Here is a 9,467-nt window from a genome sequence, read left to right as displayed (position 1 = left end):
CCCTTTTCACAAAGTTTACAGCATTGTTTACAAACCCAGTTGTTGATGAATATGAGACTCAGAGGACCATGGCGAGCTTCTATTTCTAAGGGTTCTACTATTCCTCTACCCAAGTCTACATTTAGTTGGTTCATCTTATTTGCTACGCCTAGTTAGGTTGACGAAGTGTGGTTTGATACTCTATAATCAATTGTTCAACTATATTATTGTTTTCTAATAATTAGTCCGGATTGGGTTTGCATCAAAGGTTTCACTCTTGTGAAATGGTCTCTCATTTCAAAAATGTTTGTTTTGTTCAAGTTACAACAATACATTTTTTTTTTAGTTTACGTTTTTTTTAAAAGGCTCACGACTCAACCTCTTCAAGACAAGGTCACTCCTAGGGAGAGGACAACTGATATTTATATAGACCTTTCAATTGTGATGTGCCTTCTTGTTAAGAGGCATTATGATAATTTTCTAAGATTTTTGTCCAAATTCATTAATTTTCTAGTATAAAAAAAAAGCATATGTAGCTATGTTTTCTCAATCTATGTCTAACAATTTTTTGTGATTTCTTGTAAGCTCGTTGAAAAAAAATCTTGTTGATAGAATCTTAGTATAAAAAGAAATCTCACCACACTATAATTGAGCGGCATGTGCAAATAAATCAACCATGGCAAAAACATATGAAAGCATATAGAAGCATGAGAAAAATTAATACAAGATAAACATTGGGTAATCCCGCCCCCATCCCAACATCAATGACTCCCCTTCCCACATATGGGTATTTTACATTTCTTCCAAATAACCCAAGGAGCTATGAATAGTTTAAGCGTGTTTTACAAAAGATAACCATGACTCTTATAACTAAGATTATAACCATAAATTACACTCACATGTAATATAATATACCCTACTATACAAAATGGGTGACGGACATGAAAATAAAATGGGCAACAAAAATAATAACAAAATGTCAACACATAGCAAGATAAATGAAATAACTCCATATGATGTTGCAAACGTTAAATATACGCTATGCACAACCTTGCACCCATACATCATCTTAGTCAACTACGTTGTAGTGCAATCAACCTCAACATGAATCACCTACAATACCATAACACTAACATAGTCCCAAATGTGCATACACCAATAACACTAGCCCATTAGTATTTAATGATAGAATCACCCATAATCCTATCTACCAACATGATGCAATGGTATTTTAGGCATCACGAACCTACCATAAAAGGATCAAGCTAACATTTGCTAATCATAAATAATAGCTTAACTTAGAAGGCATATTCGTGGATCAGTGTAGAGAAAGTGTGTGTGTAGTATTGATCAATCCACATAAAGCGTATGTGCATGCGAATCAATCTCATGGTCGACTGATCAAGAGGTGACAACTAGGCTCTAACTACTATACACAAGCCATGAGACGATCTGGCTTTTGTTTGCTTGCTAGAGCTTGATATAAGATTATAAGACTGTGTTTGTGTTGTGCATTGCAATATGCCCACAATCTAAAGCTGCACTTGGTGTAAGAGCATACATCAACTATGAACTTCAATGCAACAGAAGAGGATATGCAAGAGAAGAGAAAGTACAAACATGTTATGTTATGTTAAAATATGCGCAGAAGTTCATTGCAAGAAGTTCTGTTATGTTAGCTTAAATATGCGCAGTGCGAGCACCTCTTTTCCAACAAAATGGAATACATCAGGCCGTCTCCGAGCATCCAAGACTCCCATGAATTGAAACAAATGTAGACTCTGTTGATAAGTTCCATAAAGAATGGGCTAAAAGAATGCTTCTCTGTGCTGATGGATTAGGGGCAAACCCTCAAAACGGGGGGCAAAAACTTGGATAAACAGTTTCAATGCGAAGCCACAGATTTCGACATGGCTTGTTTGATTGCATTTGAATAGGTCCTGTGCTGGTAGGTCAGAGTCGTATGCAGTAAATCCGGCAAGGATGTGCAAGGTTCCCAGCCTGCAGTTCACCCAGAGATCATTTCAGACCTTACTCTTACATAATGAAGAAAGGAAATGCATAAACCTGAACATATGTAGCTCACCCAGCTGTTTTTTAATTATTGTCATGTCAGGAATCCTCTTATCACTGTCATCATAGCCCTCGCCATAAAACACCTTTGAGCTCACATCAATGGTGGGAGTCTCAAGAATGGGCTTTCCACTGACCTTGCTGTAAATCTGACTAGGAAAATATCTTCATATTCAAATGACCTCAAATTTGTTCAAATTAAAATTAAAAAAGCACAAGCATTTAGACTCCACAAGCATTAAAGTTTAGCATCAATTGTGTTAAAAACATGAACATAAGTGGCTCAAACTAGTATTACAAAGCACAAGCATGCAAAGCCCACAAGCATTAACATTGCTTCTTTGAAAACATGAACACGATAGCAAAAAACAAAAAACCAATAATCAGCCAAAATAGCCAAACACATAGCATGAGTGACAAAGATGACTCACCTCAGTCATTAATTCAGCAAGTTCCCTTACTGTGACTTCATTGTTGGGATTCCCGACATTGAAAATATGTCCATTAGCTCTCTGAGGGTTTTCCTGCATTGAAGAGGGACATTAATGGGCATTTTGCAAAGCATTGTGAGTGTATGATGATACAGCATAAAAGCATCCAGACTCCAGGACAATGAATGATCAAGAACAAGATGATCTCTTCTTACAATCATGAGAAGAACGGCCTCAATGGCATCCTTGATGAACACAAACGTGCGTTGAGAAACACCACCATCAACAAGCTTCAGTGGTTCACCCCTCAAGAGATTCTGGAGACATCCACAAGACCTATACCATTATTTCGCACCTATCTCAACCAAATACTTAAATGTAAGCTTTTTAGAAATCTTAAACTTACATTGCTGAAACAGGCCAGAACTCTGGGCACACCTTCACTCGGGCCATCAATTCCAGGAATGAAATCCATCCGAGGTCCAATCCAGTTGAAAGGTCTCACTATAGTGAACTCAAGATCATTCTCTGCACCCTCACCTTCACAAATGCCAATAGCTAAGAGAACAAACGACAAGGATAACAATCAAGACATCACATCACTAGAAACAGAAAATCGCTCACCATAAATGACCCTTTCAATCAACTGTTTAGCACAGGCATATGACCACCGCTGCTTTTCAACAGGGCCAAAAATGCAAGGTGACTTGTCTTCTGCCAGGACATAGAAGTCGGGATCCTGTAAAAACAGATTGGATTCAATAAGCTTTACAACAGCATCACAGATGTGTACGCACTCTGCTCGATGCTTGGTTACCATAAGTTGTTTGAAACAATTTAAGATTCACCAGTAAACCTATATAATCTGAAACGCCACTTTGATCCAAATATCTCAGACAACAATGCAAGGGATGAAACTCTATGGTACTGGTGCTTAAGCTCATCTAGCAAAGAAAATCTCAATGACATGAAAATAAGTACACCTATCAAGAGCTCCCACCATCCAGAGCATGTGCCTGTACAATCATCTCCATCATCCACTGCTTGAAACCTTACAATCATTTACAAATCCCACCAACCAAACCTTAAATACACCAGGGCAAACGACTTTACATGTTCAGTGGATCAAGCTAAGTCTGCATAAAAGCCCCTTTTCATCTATATACTTCAGGGCCAGACAGACAAGCTGAGATCATAAATTTGTACATACCGCACCATAGCAGATGTAGCACTTCCTTGTAAACACTAGAAGAAAACAAAGATCTACTATGAAAGACTTGAATGAAGGGCTAATTCACAACATACATTTATCCACACAGAAAGAGCTTTGCATCCTCCATACCTGTACGAGGGGATTGTCCTTTGGGAGAAAACTGCCAATCGTCTTGCCATACACCTCACAAGTGGAGAAGTGGATGAGACGTTTGCTGTTGTCCGAGCAATAGCGCACCTGTGCAAGTGCCATACACTAGTAAAAATTCTGGGGGGTTGTTTAGTGAACTGGAAGTGGTAATGACCAAGATGGCGGGCTGACATACTACGGGGAGGGCATCCACGAAGTTGCTGTAGATGGTGTCCAGAGGTCTCGTGTTGTAGTCAGCCGGTGTGCAGATAGCAGCTAAATTGATCACCTGTAAACCCACAGAAATGCGTTAACGATAAACCAAGAGAAGAAAACTGTGAAGAATGAAACAACGATGCTGCCAAAAAAAATAAAATCGGAATCCAATTCACAGTTCACGATCACAATACATTGTTCTCAAAACTGGGGCTTACGAATACGGCACATTGTTCACTCAAAGCTTTTAGACAAAGCAGGACGTGAGAAAATCTTGCGGACTGCCATACGAAAGAGGCGACATGTTAAAGGACGGTCCCGCACGCCACAAGAGACTATCTTTACTGTCACTAAGAGCTCGGCTGAGGAGAAGACGCTTGCAATTTTGCAGTCTCCAGGGAATTAGCGGGGGACAAGACACTCTCGTCACACATTGCAAGTCTCTGAAAACAAAGGAGCCAGATCCACAAAAGCAACGGATCAAATTAACAAACTCGCTTGGCAGTTCGACAACAATCTGCATGTCCAGGAGAAAGGTTCCCGCGCAGTTTGTACAAGCTCAGCCGTGGGCAACACTTCGCAATCTCGGGAATATCGAGACGATAAAATAACCCATTAAGCCCGCAAGAAGCACGGAAAACAGAGAAGTCTTTCAACAAGTGCTGCACAGCTAGCAGAGATCTCGCAACGTTTTACACAGATGACCAGGGTTTCTTTATGAAACACACACTGACAAACAGCACCATTACGACATGACGAGAACTCGGATAGAGCTCTCAAAATGCAGTGCTGACAGAAACCCTAGGGTTAACGCGAAGAGACAAACAAAGACAGAAGAGATGTCGATACCAGATCAGACAGCTTGATGAGGCCCTCCAGTCGCGAGTCGTGCTTGATGTTGATCTTGTGGAACTCAATGCGGCTGTTCCACGGCTGCGAGGGTTCGAGGAGGTGCTGAATCTTGTCACTGTACACATCGACGGCGAGGACTGTGTGGTCGGTCTCCCACATGAGCTTCTCGCAGAGGTGCGAGCCAATGAAGCCTCCGGCGCCGATCATGCAGATGGTGAGGGGCTGGATTTCGATACCGTCGAGGTCAAGTCTTGGTTGAAGCGGGGAGGGCACGGGAGCTGCCATGGCAAAAGGTGAAGGTAAAGTGCGCGAAAGGCAGCAGAAGAAAGACAGACAGGGAAGAGGTAGGGGAAGACAGGCAGAGAGAAAAAGTGGAGAATAAAGGTAGAAGGGAGGACAACAAAGGCAGCAGAGACTCGGAGGAGAGGAGGAGGAGAGAAGAAGAGGGTGCACAGAAGAGAGAGAGAGCAACAGTGCACAGAACGCTACGCTGGGAAGAAGGAAGCGGTGAGGTAAAGAAGGTGATGTGATGAGAAGCTCTTCTGAGAGAGGGGAGGCGGCAAAAACGCTGCTGTTGAATCTCCAATAGTTTAAACCCACCTGTCATACATAGGGCCAGTCACTTTGTGCCACGTGCTGCTTGGTTGGCGTCTGATTAGGCAGCACGTGTCAGCTCACGGGCCACGTGGAGACGGGACCATGTCACTTACACTCCGCTTATCCTGTTAAATATAATAAGTACCTCAAGCATGTTTTGCCCTTCACATGTGCACTATATCAAGCTTATAGAAGTCAAGCAAAATTCCAACCCATGCCCTTGACTAAGACAAGGGCAAAAATAAAGAAATAGTTCTAAGCTCCTAACCTTTTTCACTCTTCCAAAAACAAAAAATGATTCTCTTAACAATGGTGTACGTTTGGAGAGCTTTGAGGTGTGCATTATATTTCCAACTTGGTTAGGTCATGCTTGAAAAATCCAGCTTTTATTATTTAATTGAACCGTCAGTATTGAACTTTGACCTTGAATTTATATTAGATTAGATGGAATGTTGTAGTATAGTTATAATCATAGCATCATGCATGTAGTATCGTTATAATTCTACATCATGCATGTAGTATAGTTTTGTTTTTCTAAATTGTGACACAAGTGGTTATCATCATAGATTTTCATCTTTGAGCACTCATGTCTACCAACCCATTAGAGATGTCCATCACCTTTTCACAAAGGCTAATAAAGGTTACATGGACTTAGCACATAATTATTATTTCCAATGTTGAAATCAGAAAGAGTTTGTTGAAAGTAGTCCATTAAATATAATAAAATTAGAGGTCCTTGCTCCATTTTACTAGTGTCCAAGTGGTATACATAGTGCCCTAACAATTTTCTTAGAAATTTGAATCTCCTCTTTTACTAGTGTGCACATTGTGTCCTTGCCAAACAACTTCCTCTATTACTAGCGTCCACATTGTGTCCTTACCAAACAACCTCCATGAAAAGTTGTCGACATATTTAGTAGGCCCTTTGTGAATTGTATAAGAACATTGGAGTTGAGACATCTTTTTGGACAAATGAATGTGTGACATTTGGGGCTTGTGGTTCATCAAATAGTGTGAATCCTCTCTAAGGACGAGAGTTGGTATTTGAATTTATTGTGATTGTTAACCTATGCACATGCATACATGATGTAAACCCATCAATAGCCTGGAGGAGGAGTTTTTCATGATGAGAACGTGGCTATTCTCTCATTGCTAAAGAAAAAATCGTGAACTTAAAAAAAGATGAATTAGGAGACCTTTAAGCCATGTGGTGGAATGAGACTTGAATAACATAAACAACCTTTTTATGATGTGTAGTGAGGAATACAATGGTTTAAGCACATGCACCCAAAAGATGGCATAAATAAATTGAAAGATAAGTCAAGGGAAATCCTACTTGGTCGGCAAAGCAGAGTAAACACAAGGCCGCAAGTCGCTTGAACAAAAAGACAGCTTGTAGAAATTCCAATGAAGCAAACACAAACAGCTTGTTGAAAGTCCCCAATGATGCAAACATAAACAGCTTATTGAAAGTCCAATGAAGCAAATAGATAACAATCACAGGTTAAAATCACAACTGGGGGATTTTTAAAAGGCTCTTAAGACATAAATGGAAGACGTCATGTGCCATGTGGTGATAGTGGCTAAGTGGACACTAGGAGTTGCACCGTGATCTTGAAATGCAATCACGCGTGCCATGGAATTATGCCATTCGATCATATCCCAAAATCATGGCTGGATGGAATCACGTGGACCGACCACCACAGAATGGAATCATGTTTAGATGGATACGCACTCGTTGTTGCAGGCAATAGAATCATGTCAATTGACCACAAAACAAACTCACGTCTGAACGGAATCATGCATGTAGACAACAGAATCACCTCGATCAACCATAGAACAGAATCACGTTTGAATGGAATCACGCACATTGTAGGCAATAGAATCATGTCATGGAATTATGGCATCAATGAAATCATGTCGATCGATCACAACCGTTATGTTACAATCATGGGGACGTGCTTACCTCATCTTTTTTATGATTAATCATAGGCTGATGTAGATGTGTGGTGCTTGTCAACCCATTGTGTTTGGCCTCAAAATGGTGTGTTGACAAGGAAGGTTTTACAAGAATTTTTCTATCATCATATGGTGGCTCCCCACCATAGTATCATTTATTGATGGTTAGAAAATTTTAGCGCATTAATTCTTCAACATCGCTTGGACACATTGGTTCCACCCAAGCATATCTTCAGGTTGTTCTCGATATGGAGGGTTAGTTATGCTCTAAACTTAGCAGTTCCTCTTTTGGAGCGTAAAAGTTATTGTTCCATCTATTTTATTAAGATATCTATTGAGATTGGCAAGTTCTTGTGATACCAATTCATATTCTGGATCATGTTCTTATGTTTTTGCCAAGTTTTCCTTACGCTTGGAGGAGATTCTTGTTGGGGTTCCCTATTTTTCTCTATGTGCAGGGTGGGTGCCATTTTTGTCTAAGTAGGTTCTTGTGGCTTTATCATAGGTTCTTGTGGCTTTATCATAGGTTCTTGTGGCCTCTCAATCACATTGTTGGCCATGATTTTGGGTTACCATTCCATTTGAACATTCCCCTTTCAAGGTTTATTCTCGTGTTCCAATTTTTGACCTTGTGGTGTCTTTGGAATCGAGATTTCAATGTTCCCTTTTGATAGTATCCTTGGGTTTCGAAGCTTCTCACCACTATCCACAACTTTTGGTGGTGTTGGATGACTTCGATCATCCCTCTTTTAGGTTGTCGTGGTAGAGGGTTCCCATTAGCAGTTGTATTGCTACTCACTTTTCCATGTTACTTTGGTATCTATATCTATATCTGCCTTCTAGAGAACCCTTGACATCTTAAAAGTTATTTGGGGACCCATTGTTTTCGCCTTGGAATACTTGAAGTCCCACCTTGTTGAGTGGACTTTGCCATTGGCTTGCTCTCTAGATCTGGTACTTCGAGATTTTTTCCTTGTCTTCTCCCTGAGGTACTGGAAGCATGGGGACTGGGTTGGTGGTGGCCCATGTTTGGATTTCCTAGGTTAATTTGTCATCTTTATTTCCCCATAGTGGCATGGTGTAGGACATCCCGTCATGTTGGAGTTATGCCATCACCAACATCTCGTCATGTTGGTGGTGGTCCATGTTTGGATTTCCTAGGTTAATTTGTCATTTTTATTTTCCCATAGTGGCATGGTTTAGGACATCCCATCATGTTGGAGTTGACCTGAGTTGATGGTGGATCCCAATGCACTAATCCAAGCTCTTCCCAGCAACATTTCTTCCATGAGCATACTTGTACATATACCTTCCTTGGGAGGGATTTTTTTTGGTTGACATAGAAACTTTTAATATCTCTAAAGCATTAACTCTTCATAAGTGTATGCTTTGGATTCTAGCTCTTATTGGCTCTAGCTCAGGTTGTCCCATTTTATCCTAGGTTTCATATGAGAACAAGTTATGATTGGTCCCTATGTCAATTAATGCAAGGCAAGGTGTGCAAATTCCTAAGATAGACACGCCTACCCTTAGCCTTGCATTAATTGACATAGGTCCTCCTCCTCTGTTAGGGTAAGAGTAGCCATGTTTATTTACAATGTCAGATGCTTGATTTTTTGTGTCGTTTTAGTCTCCCTTACCTTGGCCTCCTCTTAAGCTTCTTTTTTGAGTTTTTCCTTATTTATTTTTTCCATGTTTCTTTTTATGCTATTGAGCTATCATATCTAGATTTAGAGGATCATTGTATTTCTTTATTTTACTACCATTGGTGAAGTCTTCCATTTTCACTCCATCAATTGTCTCAATATGTAGCGACCCTTATTGGGTCAACTGTAGGAAATAGAATCACAGTCTCATGACTGTGTAGGTTTTTATTTTTGGCTTATGTTTTGGGGGGTGTTAACATTGATACAACTTGATTTGCTAGAGTTAGTTCTAGGTTTTTAACCTAATCTTATTCTTAATCCTACTTACTTAGAAGGTCACTTATCTTTCTCTCTCTATAATTCTCTTTCTAA

The 9,467-nt window shown here is 40.2% G+C and overlaps 1 protein-coding gene across 1 annotated transcript; it reads right to left on the bottom strand.

Annotated features, from left to right (window-relative positions):
- Positions 1 to 1,587: 1,587 nt before the first annotated feature.
- LOC147635968 (UDP-D-apiose/UDP-D-xylose synthase 2-like) lies at positions 1,588 to 5,443 on the bottom strand. The gene is made up of 9 exons (XM_086801389.1): positions 4,891 to 5,443; positions 4,022 to 4,114; positions 3,826 to 3,933; positions 3,108 to 3,222; positions 2,890 to 3,023; positions 2,699 to 2,800; positions 2,484 to 2,576; positions 2,066 to 2,201; positions 1,588 to 1,980 (listed from the first exon to the last, which is right to left on the bottom strand). Exons 1-9 carry the CDS (start codon positions 5,176 to 5,178, stop codon positions 1,865 to 1,867), a joined length of 1,185 nt encoding a protein of 394 aa, XP_086657515.1. The 5' UTR covers positions 5,179 to 5,443; the 3' UTR covers positions 1,588 to 1,864.
- Positions 5,444 to 9,467: the final 4,024 nt, after the last annotated feature.

This window comes from Cibotium barometz, chromosome 8 (assembly GCF_041138505.1).
Source record: "Cibotium barometz isolate CiBa-2024 chromosome 8, ASM4113850v1, whole genome shotgun sequence".
NCBI classification, from domain to species: Eukaryota; Viridiplantae; Streptophyta; class Polypodiopsida; order Cyatheales; family Cibotiaceae; genus Cibotium; species Cibotium barometz.
The sequence above is the reverse complement of the archived record's forward strand: the minus strand, read 5'-3'. Positions and strand labels throughout refer to the sequence as shown.